This window comes from Borostomias antarcticus (assembly GCF_949987555.1).
Source record: "Borostomias antarcticus genome assembly, chromosome: 2".
In the NCBI taxonomy this organism is placed as follows: domain Eukaryota; kingdom Metazoa; phylum Chordata; class Actinopteri; order Stomiiformes; family Stomiidae; genus Borostomias; species Borostomias antarcticus.
This window is the reverse complement of record NC_140235.1, coordinates 23,139,286-23,157,912: the sequence shown is the minus strand read 5'-3', so window position 1 is coordinate 23,157,912 and position 18,627 is coordinate 23,139,286. Positions and strand designations below refer to the sequence as shown.

The 18,627-nt window shown below is 46.7% G+C and overlaps 1 protein-coding gene across 1 annotated transcript in view; it reads right to left on the bottom strand.

Annotated features, from left to right (window-relative positions):
• The window catches only part of bcl2a (BCL2 apoptosis regulator a), a 45,423-nt gene extending 27,089 nt beyond the window's left edge, over positions 1 to 18,334 (bottom strand). Inside the window, exon 1 of the mRNA XM_084452763.1 lies at positions 16,947 to 18,334. Coding sequence (XP_084308889.1) covers positions 16,947 to 17,501 — 555 coding nt within the window. The 5' untranslated portion in view covers positions 17,502 to 18,334. The remainder of the gene's footprint in view (positions 1 to 16,946) is intronic.
• Between the last annotated feature and the right edge of the window lie 293 nt (positions 18,335 to 18,627).

Here is an 18,627-nt window from a genome sequence, read left to right as displayed (position 1 = left end):
TGTCGGTTTTATAGTGGGTTGCTTATTTTGATGATAGCGCTGCGACTTGGAATACTGGAGGGGGGCTATGTTAACTCCCATTCCGCCAACTCCTATGTACAGTAACGTTGGTACAGTAATATGGAATTCTCATACAATGACGAGGCATCACTATGCAATATTTTCAGGGCACTTCACAGAATGCATAGTGATGATTTGTGGTCGTTTTTATATAACTAAATATGTACATAACAAGCTGAAAATATGTAGGTAGACTCTATGATAAGTACTTTTAGGAGAATACAGTGCAGCACAGTGAATTATATAAGGAATACTCTAGCATAGCCTACCTTAGATATTTAATAAATTTTTCTGTTTTTATCTTTCCCTATTTTTAGTGCAAGTAAACAAAAGCAGATTGTAGCACTGGTTATCTCAGTGCACAATAAATGATGAGGCTTCAATAAATATAAATAAATATCATGATAAATATCCAATATCATGACTGAAAATAGTAAAAAGGGATAATTTATATTGCATTTAATGGTTACAAGTTAAAAACATAATTCATGGATGGTTAGATAAGATAACCAATTAAGTGAATTATTGAAGGAATAGTCTAGCTAGAGGCTGGGTTAGGGTTAACCCAGCCTATCCCAGCCCTACTATGATTACTTACCAGGTAAATACTTACTGTATTAATTTAGCTACAGTTGCTGTATATTTACCTAGTTATTACCAGTGGTAATGACACAATCATATATTATAATTTAACATGTATATACCAGGTAAATACGTAGCACTTTAGCTGTAGTCGCTCTGCATTTACTTACTTATTACCAGTGGTAATTACACAATTATTTTGAAATTGACACAGCATTGATTGAAAGACACAGCATCATGACACAAATTACAAAACCCACATTGACATTTCCAGATTATAAGACATCTTTGATCTAGTTTCAACTGACTTTGATAGAGCGGGACAGTTTCATGATCACTATGGCAGCAAAATACCCAACCAGGGGAAATTCACATTGACATGCAGAAAAGTCAGAAACCCACTGAGAAATAGGAACTGAGTAATAGTGTTATATCAAAACAGACCAAAACACACACACAAACACCCACCCAACTCTAACGCTTATACAGTATGTGTTCCAAAATATATGGCTTTCGCTGCCCTCTGTCCTCCATGGGCTAGAAATAAACTTGGCCTCCATCCTCAACACAAACACACACACAAGCGCACACACGCACGCACGCACGCACACACACGCACACGCATGCACACGCACGCACACACACACACACACACGCACACGCACACGCACACGCACACACACACACACACACACACACACACACACACACACACACACACACACACACACTCAATCCCTGAGAGTCAACTGGTGACTCAGCTAGTGCAAATTAGGGGACGGTCCCCTGCCATATGTTATAGACAGAAATGCTGTACTGTATCTCTTTGTTGCTTCTGTGTTTGTGTGCGTGTGTGTTTACATCAGTGTGTGGCGTCTCGCAGTTTATTTCCTTGGCAGGAAGGACACCACTGGCAGTAACAAGGGATGTTAGGAATGTCAACCTCGTGCTGTTGATGTAGTTCAGCCTGCTGTCCCTCTACCTAGGGATCAGACACACATGTAAACACACACACACACACACACACACAGAGACACACACACACACACACACACACACACACACACACAGTGTAATACCTCTCACGGTTCCATCATACAGATTTATAAGAACCCATAATGCAGCCTGGTCTGGGGAGGGGGGAGAGTGCAATCCTGTTTGGGGGTGGGCTGGAGGGGGGGGGGGGGGGTGCAGTAGATGATTACATAAGGATTTTGCATCATCATGGGGGTTCTAACAGCAGCCAGGACTCGGATGATGATTATATAACACACACACACACGCACGCACGCACGCACGCACGAACGCACACACTATGGGGTGTGATTAGTGCCAGCACACCATACTGAAACGCTTGACTTGCGCCTACTTAAGAAGACGCGATGACATCAAACGTCTAAACGCACGTGTATAATTTCCATTGACAAACAATGGAGAGACAGACGTCTCATAGCTGTAACGTACCTGTAACGCAGACGCTGTGCACATGTTGTTTACACGTATTGCGCATCGTGTGCGTGACGGCAACACTACAGGTTAGATGCGCCTCACATATGCGACACCAACACTACACATGACAGTTTGGTAAAATCATAGATGTACGTACGTACGTACGTCTTGTAATGTGTGCAGAAATTGCATAGTGACGTGTCAATTCGTGCCAGTGCCTTGCTAGCGCAGCAGACGTGTTAGCGGCCGCACGTGTAAGGTCAGTTGCCTTTAAATCATAGCTGGTTCTAATCTCGTCCTTGCCAATTGGTAATGCATTCTCAATAAATGGAATTCGCACATGTTAAGCAACTTGTTTTTAATAAAGCCTAATATCTGAATGACTCTTTCTTCGCAATTTAAAACAAATGTTCAGATACACGTGTTTCTTGTCAATAGAGGGCGCTGCAGCACCGTCAGCACCAGTTCGTGCGCGCTCTTATTTGAAAATGTAGCGATAGTGGAGATAAAATGACACATATCTAGGAAAAGTTATGCAAGGAGTGTCCTGGAATTTGATTGAGTGCAAATAAATATTCTTAATTTTTATTCAATATGGACAAATGAGCCCCGTCCGCAGCTTCTAGTGCCCGCTGACTTAACACGAGCGTGCAAACGTTACATGCATGTGCGCAAAAGTGGCACGGCACTTTTTACACGTCACCCTCTGAGAATGCGAGCGACTCGTAACGCGTGCGAATATGCACGCCTATTAATCAGCTCGCCAAAGTACCTTTATACACGCAATGCAGGCGACGAAAGCACTGAGTGTTTGTTACGCTGGCACGAATCACACCCCATAGCACACACACACACACACACACACACACACACACACACACACACACACACACACACACAGATCCCACCAGTAGGCAGTAGGATTACACATTGCACTAAATGACTTACAGTACAGTTATATAACGACTTATTCTAATACTAGAGCAATCGCTATTTGATTCCATCATTTATTTTATTTATGCTTTTTTTCTTTTTAAATCAGGGAATACATCATTACAATCATCATGAATATGAATTAAATAAGAACTAAACAAAACACATACATTTCATGCCAAACTAAAACACCCACCTAACCCAAACACATTCAATACATACAAAAACAATGAAGTTAACTGAAATTCTGTCACGGTGTTGACCACCAGAACTGTGGCCCGTTACAAAGCACACACCTACACCATCTCCTTTCTGCTACCCTATGAAAAACTCTTTTCTCTAGGGGAGAAGTCCAGCTTAACTCTCATTGTTTTTACATGGATGGCTTGTCATGTCATCTAGCTCTGACCGGACACCAAAGAATGACTGGTTTGCTGGAAGTGACAATTTACTTTCACTAGCCTGTCAACTTCCCTGACACTAGCATATCTAACATGGGGAGTTACACACACACACACACACACACACACACACACACACACACACACACACACACACACACACACACAGACTCACTCACACACCTACTGAACTGTACACACACACACACACACACACACACACATTGTACAAATGCACACCCGCACACACACACTATACAAATACACACCCACACACACACTGTACAAATACACCCACGCACACACATTTTCCAACCCCCCCCCGCGTATGTCACTCACTCCCATGCACGTGGCTGCCTGAGGTCACATTCTGTCACTTCAACATCATATGATCTCCCACCTCCCTGTGCTGAGGGAGAGAGGAGGAGAGAAGCAACGGAGGGCAGAGAGAGAGAGGAATGGAGGGAGGAGAAAGAGAGTAGGAAGGAGAGAGAGAGGAGGAATGGAGAAAGAGAGAGGAAAAATGGAGAGAGAAAGAGAGGAGAAATGGAGAGAGAGAGAGGATGAATGAAGGGAGGAGAGAGAGGAGGAAGGACAGAGAGAGGAGGAATGGAGATGAGAGAGAGGAGGAATGGAGGGAGGAGAGAGAGGAGGAAGGGGTGACAGAGAGGACAAATGGAGGAACGAGAGGAGAGATGGAAGAAAATAACTTACAGGAAAGAAATAAGGAGGAGGGAGAGGGGAGCCAGATGACAATGGAGAAAGAGAGGGAGCAAGAGAGAGAGAAAACGAGATAGAAAGAGATAGAAAAAGACAAGAGTGACAACACAGAGCTGCTGCATTGTGGGTGGTGACCACGTGCGGATCAAGATGAAAAGATTCCTCTCGTTTGACCTGAGGGGGGGAGAGAGAGAGAGAGAGAGAGAGAGAGCACACTGAATTGAATTGAGAGAGAAAGAGGGAGAAGGAATGCCACATAGAGAGAAAAGGAGAGAGGGAGAGAATGAGAGAGAAAGTGAAAGAGAGAGAGAGAAATAAAGGGATCATTTTTGCAGCATTAGCTCATGTGTGAGGCGAGTGAAAGGGGTCTTGTTGGTGTGTGTGTGTGTGTGTGTGTGTGTGTGTGTGTGAGCGTGTGTGTGTGAGGCTGTTCCAGAGCTTTCCTCTTACAAAACCTGGCTCTCGTGTCTCTCCGCTGCGCCATAAACGCCACGCAGTAAACAGGCCTCGTTGTCCGACCGGCCCCCACGCACGCCCCCGCTCAACGCCCCCAGCTTCCCCCCGAACGCCCACGCAGCGCCCCCCTCCGCCAGCCGCCGCCCCCTTCCCTCTCCGCCCACGCCTTCCTCCCCCTCTCCTCTGTCTGTGGTTGGAAACTAGGAAAAGAGTTCAATGACCTCCATTTACCCCTCTCTCTCTCTTCCTCTGCTAGTCTCTAACTCTCTCTCTCTCTCTACTTCTCGTCTTCCCTTCTTCCCCCTCTCCCCTTCTCTCTGTCTATCAGCTGATCTGTGTGCAGGAGGTAGAGAGGAATGAGAGGAATGCATTGATGTGGGAGTCAGACAATCTGGCTTTGTGCTCTCCAAGAACCGAGGGTTAGGTAGCCATGGAGAGAGAGAGAGAGAGAGAGAGAGAGAGAGAGAGAGAGAGAGACAGGATGGCTGGTGGACCCCAATAGTTCATCAAAGGCTACATTCATCTCAATAATCAAAGCTCAACATCTTGTAATCTCCTGTTCACTGCATTCAATGGATAGGAGAGAAGAAGAAGAGAAGGCGAGGAAAGACGAGAGAGAGGGAAGAGGAAGAGGGAGAGACGAAAGAGGTACGAGGGACGGAGGGAGAGGGCTAGGTGGAGAGTCGGTTCAGTTAGGCAGGTGGCCATGAAAACGAAAACCCAGGAAGTAACGTCACAGATCAGGACTGGAGACGGGAGGCCTGTGGTATTCACCGGTGTCATCGGCTGTCAGTGTCGATCAGGGCGGCTGAGCCTCCCTTTCACCAAACCCGTGAGACCAGCAGCAGATATATGTATGCCCACCTCCCTTGTTCTCCACATTGTGTTGCCTCTGGGTATGAAATGCGCTATACAAATAAAGCTTTGATTGATTGATTGATTGATAAGATCTCTCTCTCTCTTTTACTCCCATGTTTACTCTTCAGCGATGTTCCCTCAGCTGCTTTCAAGAGCGTTACGTTCTGTCGCCTTGCCTCGTTCAAGAGGGGCTAGGAAGAAGATTGGCGAAGGAGGGGGACTGCGGACGGAAACTAGCCTTTTGGCTAAAATCGGGTGCATTTACACCATGTGTTTATTAATGTATATTGTCTCTCTTAATCAAATAAACGAAACTGAAACTGACTCACTGGATGACGTTGGAGGTCACGTTGACGCAAGCCCATGTTGTGTTAAACAGATTGTTCATAAACAACGTAACAAGAGGCTTCTCGTGCATGTGTGTGTATTATTATTTCCTCAAATTAGTTTATGTGTCACTGCGCGGAAAAATGTGTCTTGGCATACAGGTATCTTAGTCATGACAGTGCTGAACTGATTTAGTGAATTTACTGTTCATTAGTCCAACCATAAAACATGCAATTTGTGTCCGTTATAATAATGGTACACTTTATACAAGTGTCATTAAACACGTCAGGATCTCTCCACAGTGAAGGTTGCCCTGCAATGCGAAGGCCTGTCTGTCAAAGTTACCAGACTGTGGCCCTCTCTCACCCCCCCCCAACACAGTATGAGAGTATTATGGTCTGTATCTGCGTCGTTGTTAGTTCCCAACCCGCCACCTCGTTTCTGGGAGCCCCAGGAGGCTGATATGATGTTTCAGTTTTGTTCATCGCTCTCTCTCTCTCTCTCTCTCTGGCGGGGAAGGGGAATACCGGGGCGTGGGGGACTTTCAGTCCTCCGTCGAGAGGGTAAACGCTACACCTTATCACCGTCCCTGCTCTCTCGCTCCGTCTCTCTCGCCCTTCTGGCCCGCCGGGGCGACAAAAAGGGGAGTTTTTCTCTTTGCATCTCATTTGCATTCGCGTCAAAACAGCCTCGGGTTGGCTCGGGCTCCGCGTTTCTCTGTTTTGGTTCTTCTTTCCAGAAACGGGGCTTCTGAGACTCGAAACTGCCGCGAATCGCCGAAAGAGCGAGCGCGACCTTTCCAGGCGAGTGGGCCTTCTGATTGGTACACGATGACTCAGATGAAAACATGAACTCAGAATCGTATAATTTCACGCACGCACGCACGCACGCATACACCGGTTTGAGTCTAAAGCCCCCAAAAAGGTGCAGATTACACAGCTTAGTGTGACAGCTCCCGCCTGGAGGGCAGTATGTGCATGTGTGTGTGTGTGTGTGTTTGTGTGTGTGTGTGTGTGAGAGACAGAGAGTGTGTATGTGTGTGACTGAGTGTGTGAGAGTGTGTGTGTGTGTGTGGAAGGGTTTCACAGAGCCGAAGGATGAAAAGAACAGTCTTTGAAAGGGGCAAAACAAACAAATACACAGAAAACAGCAGCAGCATTAAAAAGCGAGAAAGAAAGAAAGAAAGAAAGAAAGAAAGAAAAAATAGAGAGAAATAGGGAGAGAGAGATACACAGGGCAGAGAGAGAGAAAGAGCGGGGGTTGTAGAGAAGTAAAGTTATAGAGAGGGAAGTAAGGAGAGAGACAAGGAGAGAGGGACAGAATATAGGAAAGAAAGACAGTGAGCAAGGGAGGAGTGGATGAGAAATGGATGAGAATGATGGAGAGAGGGAGTGAATGTGTTGCTATGTGTCTTATCTAGGGATGAGACGGTATGGATTTTTGCATTACAGTACGGTACGGTATCTAGTTACACGGTACGGTTTACGGTATTTCACGGTATACGGCATTTCACCTCCCCAACACACATCAAAAAAACTCCTTTGAAGGAACTGTGCAACACATGATGGAAAATAGACACTATTGTAATTAAGCTCAGTTTATTAATAGCAAACTTATATTAAATTACAAAATTAACTGTTGCAAGCAACTTGAAATGTGAAGTTATAGCAGTGCATTATTGTGTAATACCGTAAACGTAATACCGTAAACACAGTATTGTTTTAATACCGTGGACATTTTATACCATGGTTCACGGTTTTACGGTATACCATCTCATCCCTAGTGTCATCCCTCCCCCCGCTGTTTGCAGGGCTGCCCTGTGGGTTCCAGAATGCTAAATCATCCATCTGCCACCAAGCCCCCCTGTGTGTGTGTGTGTGTGTGTGTGTGTGTGTGTGAATAGGTGTGAGTTAGCAAGAGAATCTGCAAGTCTTGTCTGCATGACAGAAATAGCTCATATCCTGTGGTACACAAAATGCGTGTGTGAATGTGTGTTTATGTTTGTGTGTGTGTGTGTGTGTGAGAGAGAGAGAGAGAGAGAGAGAATATGAGTGAGCACATTGTAAATATACCAGTGTGTGTTCCTGCTGTGCTGTTGGCAACAACATCAATAGTTGTTGGTAGTTGAAGCATGAAGTATGCGTTGTCCTGTTGGGTGATTTACTAGACTAACTCCATAGACCTGGACCTATGTACATCCTCTGTTACTACTCACATCAACTCAACTGGCTGGCTGAATTACTGACTGACTGACCTAACCTTTTTACATTTTATTGTGTTACAACATTTAGTTTTTTGTCTGATAAACACAAAGTACTCTATACTGTCATAGAGAAAAAATGACATTTCTCCTAAATTTATTACAAACAGAAAACAGAAAATAATTGATGATAATTGAAAAGTGTTCAACCCCCTTGCCAGAATTAGTACTTGGTAGAAGCTGAGTCGGGTAAGTCTCGCTCAGCTTTGCACATTTGGGCGCAGCAACTGTCGCCCATTCTTCTTGATCAAACTCCATCAAGTTGGATGGGTGCCATTGGTGAACAGCAATTTGTAAGTCTTGCCACAGATTCTAAATTGGATTGAGGTCTGGCCTTTGACTGGTCCATTCCAGGACATTGACTTTTTGGTTTTTAATCGACTCCAGTGTGGTTCTGGCAGCATGTTTTGGGTCATTGTCCTGCTGGAAGATGGATCTCCCAAATCCCAGGTCTCTTGCAGACTGCAGCAGGGGTTCCTCCAGATTTGTGTGCCCTCTATCATTGTGAGTTTCCCAGTCCCTGCTGCAGAGAAGCATCCCCATAACATGACGTTTCCCAGTCCCTGCTGCAGAGAAGCATCCCCATAACATGACGTTTCCCAGTCCCTGCTGCAGAGAAGCATCCACATAACATGACGTTGCCGCCAACATGTTTCACGGTAGGAATGGTGTTCTTAGGTTGATGTTTGGTGTTAGGCTTGCACCATGCAGTGCTTAGCATTGAAGCCAAAAGGCTTGATTTTAGTCTCATCAGACCAAGGAATCATCCTGCACTTGGTCTCCCACATGCCTACAGACAAACTCTAGCCAAGATTTTATGAGTTGTTTTACACAACGGCTTTCTTCTTGACACTCTCCCATAAAGCCTAAAAACTTTGTGATTATCAGTGATAAAAACCTAAATTAAATCAATTTTGATTCCATGTTGTAATACAATAAAATGTGTGTGTGTGTGTCTGCATGTGTGTGTGTGCGTGTGTGTGTGTGCGCGTCTCCTGCATCATTTATGTTTGTGTCTCCTCTCCCAGTTACATGGCACAACATTGGAATGTGACATCTCACCTTCTTTCATCTCGCCTCATCACCCAGGTGTCCCTCTCCCCACACACCTACTTCAAACCCCCTCAGCACGCATCAAAGCCCAGCGCTGAGCCATGGGGAGGGGGGGCAGGGGAGCTGCTGCTCGCTAACGACAGCACCTGTGCTGTTCAAGATTTAGATACCGATCACGTCTGTGAAGCCGAGAGTCCTGCCTTCCTCTCAGTCTCTCCTTCCTTCTTTATAGACCATACATTATGCAACCTGCCTATATATTATGCAACCTGCAATATTGCAACAACTACAGGAATCATATAGCAACGTCCCCAATCATTCTCAATAGCAGATATTATTGTATATTACACAATGTGCGACAAACTCTGTTATTACTGTATGGACAGGTCTCTCTTGAAAGGTACATTTGTTTAACCTGGTTAAATAAAGTATACATTCATAAAACAGTATATATTATGAAGCATAGCAACATGTCAAGTATGTTGGCGACAGACAGGAAGCATGCTGGCACCAAACACACACACACACACACACACACACACACATACATACAGATTACACAGATACACACTCTGCCCAATGGTTACAAATTGTTGGGATAGCACCCATGTGGTGTGTGTGTGCGAGTGTGCATTCCGCAAGTGCATGTGTGCATTCTGAGCGTGTGTTTCGACATGCGTGTGTGTGTGCGTGTGACGTGAATCTGACTGTCTACAGTATATGTGAGCCTATGAGTGTGTGTGCGTGTCTTTGGTGTGCGTACAGTAATATAACGACTAATGTCCTTGCTTCTTGTGTCATTAATCAATGTCTGACAACGCTGCCTGCAGCCTCCCAACGGACCAGGAAACCACCCACAATCCCCGGCAGCCGTCAGACAGACAGACCACGCTGGCATGACGAGGGCACCGCCCAGAGCACAGGGGACAACCTGAGGGCTTAAGGGGACATTTCCAGCACGTCACTTCAAGGTTTAGGTGGGATGTTACTCAGGGACATTCTGATAACATCCAACCACATTCTCATATCTCTGTAGATCACATCTCTCTATAGCTCATATCTCTCTATATCGCTCATATTTCTATAACTAATAGAGGGACGTTTCGCAAGTTCCAAATCCCCTGCCCTCGCAGAAAGCCTGCCTCTCTACTCCCTCTCCCAACATAGAGCAGGGGAGACTGCTGGCCGCAGGGACGCTGACAAGTTGACGTATTCATGAAGAAAACAACTAACGATGTGCAGCCTAGGGTACATGCTAGTGACGCGTTCGCCGTGTGTGTCTATGTTTAGAATCCAGCGCCTCCCGTGTTTCAACAGTGTCTCTTCCAAGTCCCTAGTAGCACAGCTTGGGATGACGTGTGTGTGTGTGTTCTCTCCTTCTTTCTCTCTATCTCTCTCCCCAGGGACTGGCCATCTCTGTGGTGCTGAGAAGTGAGACCAGGCCGTTTAGGACCGGATGCAGCTACTGTACAAACACCATCAACATCTATTATTCAAACACCACTACACGCTGGCAACTGCATAGGAGGGGGCATTTGAGCTTATCTTGCTGCTATACAGTAGGTCTAGCTATGCTACGCTACGCTAATGAGTGGTTCCTTTCCCCACCAGGCAGAGTCACTGTGTTGAAAGCTAACAGGGGAAGATTGCCTCCTTCCTCAGTCTGTCATGAATAATGCATCCTACATCAGAGGCAGCTAAAACACATAATTACTGCTTGACTTATCGCTGCTTTGATTTCTGGCCTCGCTGACATGGGGGGGAGCCGCCTAAACTAAACCATATCTTTGTTAATAACTCTTCATTAGAATTCCGCAGGTGTAGGTAGTGGACTACGACAGAGATGGCAGGCTGAGATATTAGTTTGACTCCCTTGTTTTTCATTATCTCGCGGCAAAAGTGAACCGCGGCGAACGGTTTTTGTATGAAATGTCTTTGCCACAGAATATAGCACTTTCAGCATTTCTGGAGAGGTGCTGTATAAATATGATATATTGTAGCCTATAAATAATGTTTGAGTCCATCTGGTCCTACATAGAGGGGACGGGGACGGTGTGGCAGCAGTGAAAACGCCTGTACAGTAAGAACCCGCTGCTGGTGACAGTATGCAGCCTCTACCCACGGTTGCTAGCCTAGCATGGGACTAGACCTCTGTCTCTCTGGACAGGGCTGGGGCTTGGGCCTCTGCAGGAAGGGACAGGTTGTGACTTTTGATCTCTTCGGGGCTGTAACACAAGGAAATATTTACAAATGTTGAAATAGAGGAAGAGGAAGCTGATATGCCTGGATATAACTAGACCCCAAGAGAGAGAGCGAGAGGGAGAGAGAAAGAGAGAGGGAGAGAAAGACAGAGGGAGAAAGAGAGGGAGGGAGGGATGGGGAGAGAAGGAGAGGGGGGGGGGTTGTTTTTGCCAGTACAGTATAACAGAGCTCTATTCATGTCCTGTCGGTTGGCGTGTTCTCCGTCGGTCGGGAACGTTTCTTGGCCGCGAACGGAGCGGCGGGCCTGGGGTGTCGGAGGGCAGAGCCGAGGAGCAGATGGCGCAGGGGAGGAGCCAAACCCTGTCCTGCCCCACACACCCACTCACCTCAGCCTGGAGGGGGCGTGGACGGGGAGAGGCCGGAGGGGTGAGAGGGTGAGGGGAGGACCGGGGAGGAGAGGAGGACAGCAGAGGAGAAGATAGGAGAAGAGAGGAAGGAGTAGAAGATAGGAGATGAGAGGGCTGGAAAGGAAAGACTAGAAAAGGTGGCGAAACAGACAGAGAAGAGAGGCATTAAAAGAGAGAGAGAGAGAGAGAGAGACAGAGAGAGAGAGAGAGAGAGAGAGGTTCAGTATTCAAATGCATGTATAAACAACATTTTCATGTGTGTGTGCCCTTTGGTCTGATCGCCTGTCTGGTGCGTCCTATGCTTGTTTATGTATCTGTTTGAGTGTCTGAGAGTGTGTGTGTGTGTGTGCATGTGTGTGTGTGTGTAGCGTCAAGGCGGGAGTTGTGGATTTACAGTGATAGGCTCCCATGTGCCAACTGTCAGGTCGAAAACCCATGGTGAGTGAGTGTGTGTGTGTGTGTGTGGGTTGAGGGTTTTCTAAAACAAAAACTGTCTTTCCCTTTGTGCAGAGGACTCTAGTTACAGCAGTGTAAAAGTCCCTCCATCACAGTTGTGACAGGAAGCTTTGTTCCCGCTAGTCACCAGATACCTGGTCTCTCTCTCTCTCTCTCTCTCACACACACACACACACACACACACACACACACACACACACACACACACACACGCCCCTCTGAGAACAACAATGTGACATCTTCACTACAGCATCTAAGCCAAGTTCTAGTATGTCATAGTAAGACCGCATTCCATATGGTGGACGTTGAATAGAGTAAGTTAATGGCGCACATTTACACACACACACACACACACTCTATAAGCTGAGGGCTTGGCCTGACGCCTTGCTCTCGAAAGCTCTTATCGATGTTTACATGAGTAGCCCAGAACGATGACTAAAACCTGACACGCAGCCCTATTAAAGGGGCATTAAGGGTGATCTAGCATTTAAAGGGACGTTTTCTGACTCAGACTTCTCTTAAGTAGAACCTGGTGGGAAGCAGCTGAATGACAATTACCAGATGAAGTGGTAATGTCTGCAGTAGATGGATTATCGAGATGTGTTTTCCCTGGTCAAGGTCATGCTGTGTCGCCCCAAAAGCCCTAATATCTCCGACCATCGGCAGGGGGATTCCTCTTCAGTCTAATGAGAGATGTTTGTGCGTGTAGCCATGTGGAAGGTTGTTGGTTCGAATCTCACCTGTTCTGATATAGGGAAGGCCCAGCTGAACTGTAAACACTTGAAATAGTGAGCTTGAAATATCTTGACGTGAAAAATTCTGTGTGACAGCGTCTGTCGGACATGATGTGCGTTTTGTCTTCAGAAGTACGTCATGCAGCGAGTGATGCTGCCCAAAACTCACAATACCTCCTCACAGGTGTGTGTGTGTGTGTGTGTGTGTGTGAGAGAGTCTGTGTGTGTGTGTTGCTACAGTACATTCCATTATTCCCTGTCCTCTGCTAGTGTTATCTGGGTCTGGTATGGCTGACTGATTCCCAATTTCTTTTCCTTCTCTTCCACTTATCCCCTCTTCCATTCCCTCCCCCTCTCCCTCCATTTCTCTACCTTTCTCTCCCTCCATCTCCCTCCCTTTTTCGTCTCTCACCTATCGCTCTGCTCTCTCTTTCTCTCTCTTTCTTCATACCTGAGGTGTGTTGAAGGAGGGGGGTTCGGCAGCTGCAGAGTATACGCATGCTGTCTCTCCCTCTCTCTCTCTCCCTCTCTCTCTCTCTCTCTCACACACACACACACACACACACACGCCTCGTTTGAAGCCATTATACAGATTCTGAGAAGAAGCGTTTGCGAGAGCAAGGCTGCTCCCTTCAACTCTGCCTGGCTTCATGTCTGGGGGGGATTTCAACAACCCCCCGTCCATGTCGAGTTCTCATCACCCTCTCTTTCTCTCTCCCTCTCACCCTTTCTCTTTCACTCTTTCTCTCTCAGCTCCCTCTCTCTCTCTCTGTCTCTCTCTCTGTCTCTCCCTCATCCACACACACATGTACACACACAGCGCACACACACATGTACACACAGACGCGCACCTTAGCGCAGTTTATTTAACGTTTTAAGCTATTTTCTCTTTTGTTCAGCAGAGCACCTATCAATCAGGTGGATCGTTCTAGAACCCCGTCTGGCATGCGCGTGTGTTCAACTTGACTGTGGTGTATTCACAAAGACCCGAGACGCCGTCTGCAGAGGTGTCTCTTTCAGACAGACAGTGAAGGATGTGGGCTGATGATGAACGAATCAACGAACAAATGAAAAGGTAGACAGCCAAGACTGTGGAACTTCAACTTTAAGAAAACAGATATCTCTTTCAGATGAAAGAGATATCATAGACATCTCCCACTCCCACCCCCACCAAACACACACACACACACACACACACACACATCAAAAGAAACAGCAAAGTTTGACATCCAAGACCTACAGAATGTCATAACTGGAGGGTTAACTAGAACTGTAGCTCTCCTATTGAGATGAATACAAGGCTGTGTTCCTCTGTGGCAAACCAGACTCTGGACACACGCACACGCACACACACACACACACACACACACACACACACACACACACACACACACACACACACACACACAGTGCTGTTCTCTGCAGCGACATCAATAAAGGAGAACTCTGTGGTGGGTCATTCTAAATGTCCTGGACAAAGGTCCTTAAACTAACGATGGTCTCTCTCTCTCCACCACTGCCTCCCCCCTCTTTCTCTCCCTCTCTCTCACCCTAACCCTCCCCACTCCCCTCTCTCTCTCTCCCTCCCCTCCCCACTCCCTCCTTTCACTCTCTCTGGGGAAATTTATAGTAACAGAATTACAGGTAAAATGACCTTGTTTACTAAATGCTTGTTTACCAAGGTTGTGCCTGTATGTTTTCTCTCCTCTCCCTCCTTCCATTGCTATAAATGAGTGGATTTAGGGCAGCTGAATCATGCTCTCTCTCTCCCTGTCTCTCCCTTTGTCTATCTCTCCCCTCCTCTCTCTCTATCTCTCCATCTCTCTCATTAGTTGGAGTATCTATCTTCCATCTTCTTTTATCTAAGAGTCGTTATCTTCCTGGTTTCATCCAAGGATTAATGAAAACCGCTGGATTCAGAAGAACTTACAGACAGACAGAGAGAGAGAGAAAGACAGTGTGAGGCAGGGAGATAGATGCACAGACAGACAGACAGAGACAGGGGAAAGAACAGTATAGGCAAGGCTAATTAGCTGGAGAGACCATCTGATGTGGTTGTGTGGTTGATGTGACTGGTCACTCCCTGCTGGCTGAGTTCATCATGTTCATACCAGGAGGACACAGTGCTGGAGCGCTGACTTCATCACAAAACACACAAGCCAGGGCCGGTGCCACAAGGTGGCATTGCCACCTCAGATGACCGTTGGTGCCACCTCAGTTTTCCATTCCTGTATTCACTTATTATTTGTTAGTTATTATTTGACACCATTACACAGAGCAGTTGTATTAACTGTTAACTGTTAACAACTTTAGGCCAACAATCATTTTCAATTTTGGTGATAACAATTATTTTCTTTATTTGAAGGCGGTGTCAGTATGACCGCTAATGTCGTGCTCAGCGACTTAAAGGACTGCGGAATGTTTAGGTGGGTTTGGCAGTGTGCAGTGGAAGCTAGACCAGTGGCAGCATGGAAGCAGCCTAAAATTATATCAATCAATCAACAACATACTGAACACACCCCCATTCAGTTAAGGCTAGTTCTAACATTACAGGTTGAAAATGAGGCCCTCAAGTTGAAAATGAGGCCCTATGTCCAAAATTATTTTTAACCGATCAAAGTCAATTCATAATAATTGTGCGTCATAATAATTGTGCAAATTTCAGATGCCACCTCATTGGTTTCATACTGACACTGGGCCTGACACAAGCACGCTTCACCCTAACCCTTCGTTCCAGCTTCTCAGCAGGACTTCAGCTCCCTAGCTGTCTCCTGCTAGCCAGGTCTGAGCATCTGCCGAGGACATTCTTGAGGACAGAGGGCAGCAGCCAGGGATCTTGGTTCCAAACCCCCTCTTCTAATGCTTATAAACATAGAAGACGCCCCTGGAACATGGGTTCCCATTCTAGTGAAATGAACGTGTCAAGGTACAAAAGTTTAAATGTACCTTTAATGACAATATCATGAAATGAATTACAGACAGCCTGACACGCAGACACACATGCATGTGTGCACGCACACACACACACACACACGCGCGCGCACACAAACCGAAACACACTGTTAATTTCTGTCTATCTATCTATCTATCTATCTATCTATCTATCTATCTATCTATCTATCTATCTATCTATCTATCTATCTATCTATCTATCTATCTATCTATCTTAATTTCTTTCTTTCTCTTTCTGCTTTCTCCAACCCACCAAGACGGCAGTGTGTAAAAGCATGGCATGCCTTATCCATTTGAGGGCCTAAATTATTCAACGCAAGAACACAGCAGCCAGCCAGAGAGGAGGGTTCTCAGAGCCCAAAACAAAGCTATTAACATGGTCATAACAGAGCAATAACACTTTTATAACAGCTGTATTTCCTCTTAAAATGAATTCCTTAGTTATTACACAGTTATGATAACAAGTTGGAGCTCCAGGGCAGGGGAGGGCGGTCTGTTATCCACAGCGTTTGTAAAGCTAGCCTAAATGGGGAAATGCTGTTCATTCATTCAAACTCAGCCATCCCTGGCATGGTGCCAACTTCCCCTTCAAGGCTGTAGGCTGCATTACAATACATTACAGTGGCTCCTCCCCTTGTTTCCTCTCCTTCACCTCTCTCCTTGACTCTACCTGCCCTGGTGAGAGATTGAGACAGGTGGAGGGTGCAGCTGTCCTTATCAAGAATACATAGTGTATACTGTAAATCATTCAAAAACCCCTTGGCCAAATAATGCTATCAATCACCATGGCATCAAGATGAGTAGGGACAGGTGTGTGAGAGACTGGTGTCTGAGAGAGGTGTGTGAGAGACGTGTGTGTGAGAGAGAGAGAGAGAGAGAGAGAGAGAGAGGGAGGGAGGGAGGGAGAGAGAGAGAGAGAGAGAGAGGGTTGAACTTCAGGCAGGTGTACTGCACCCCCCCCCCCCCCCCCCCCCCCCCCCCCCCCCCCCCCCCATTCAGTCATGGCTAGTTCTAAGGTTAGGATTAGCAAAACTGATGAGCAGTTCGTCAGGAGTTTAGCTAACAGTCAGTTAGGCTACATAACAGACTGTCTTACCCAGCCACCGTTTTCCTGGATCCACGTTTGCAGCGGGCCGTTCAGGTACTCCGTCATCCAGTGCGCAATGTTGTCCACCTGGGACGTCATCTCCCGGTTCACGCTCTCTACGCACATAGTCCCTCCGAACTCGAAAAAGGCCACGATCCGCCCCCAGTTGACCCCGTCGCGGAAGAGTTCCTCGATCACGGCGGTGAACCTCCGCTGCGCCGTGCTTGGGGTGAAGTGCAGCTGACCGGACATCTCCGCGAAGTCCCGCGTGTACATCCTCTCGATCTCATCCCCTGCCTCGCGCAGCACCCGGTGGAGCCGGGCGTGAGGGTTCGGTTGCGGCATCCGGTTTTGGAACGGGGATCCAGTGTCCTCTCCATCGGCGGGGATGTGCCGCGCACGCCGCGAGAGAACTTCAGGCTCATCCCCGAAGCCGTTATTGGGTGCGGAGTCCTGCTCTCCGTTGGAATCGCGTTGCCATACGTATCCTGCTTTCTTCAGCAGTTTGTGGTGAATGTATATCTCAACAATGTCGCGACTGTCATAAGGGTTCTCATTTGCCATCACGAAAGCAACAGTGCCACAAAATCCAGACCGAAAATTAAATACAAAAACTCATTTCCAAGGATCAAAATAAACTCCGCAGCGCCAGTAGATCAAACACACTGTATCCCAACATTGTAACCCCACATCACCTTAACAACACGTGTGCAAACCCCGAGAGTAAAAGTGTGAAACCCCAAACCAAATCCCCCCAATGGCAAAATATAAATTCAATAAAATATCAAATGTATCTCTTTGGGTACATTTTAAGTAACACTGGCCAAGACAATACGATCAAAATTAAGACGCGCTATTCCCAAGCTATGCACTTGCGTTCTTTGCACGCTCTAACAGACAGTAGGGTACTGGAGTTTACAGTGTGGATACAGAGAGCGCTCGTACGCCGACCTGTGTGCAACGTCTGTCTGTTGCGTATGGTACGCCCCTTTTTCAGGAATCCATTGGAAGAGTCGGAACTTTCATGTTTCCATTCCGCTTGATGTCTCTTTTCTTGAGCGCGTAAAACTCAACCGGTGGTCTGAACAGTACGAACCTCCCCGCGCTTATAAAGTCGTCGCTCGGTTCAGGGCACTGTAATTTGCCTATCCGGGCTATACTAATTCCTCTGGCATTGACACACTCCCAGAAAAGACGGAAGAGAGAGAGAGCGCGAGAGAGAGGGGGAGAGAGAGAGATTACTGTAGGTTTCCAAGGCAGCTCTCTCGCATTCGAAAAAGGCGCATCTCAAAGATCACCCGAGCGCAGAGCGAAGAACGCGGCAAAAAGACGCTTTGCGTAAGAACAGGGAGTCTACAATCTCCAACGTAGAATAGCTTAGTTTACTTCTAGGTTTCACTAGCAGCTGCCAAGGTTGCATAGAGGCGACAGTACGCTGTCGTTCACTCCCACTCGCTTTACGCCCTCGTGGGAGGTGCTTCGTTTGTAACGTCACGCCATTCAGCTTTTCTGGTGTAAAGGGCTGGGCGTATGGTTCCCAGTTTAACATACTTGGCTAATGTTTGACGGTCAACTCTGGGGGTTGTGCTCTGCACTGATTGCACGGCTGTAGTAGGGATGTTGATTTATGAATCTTTGCAAACACTGTTTACAGCCAATAGCTACACTGCATGACGAGAATGATGTACTC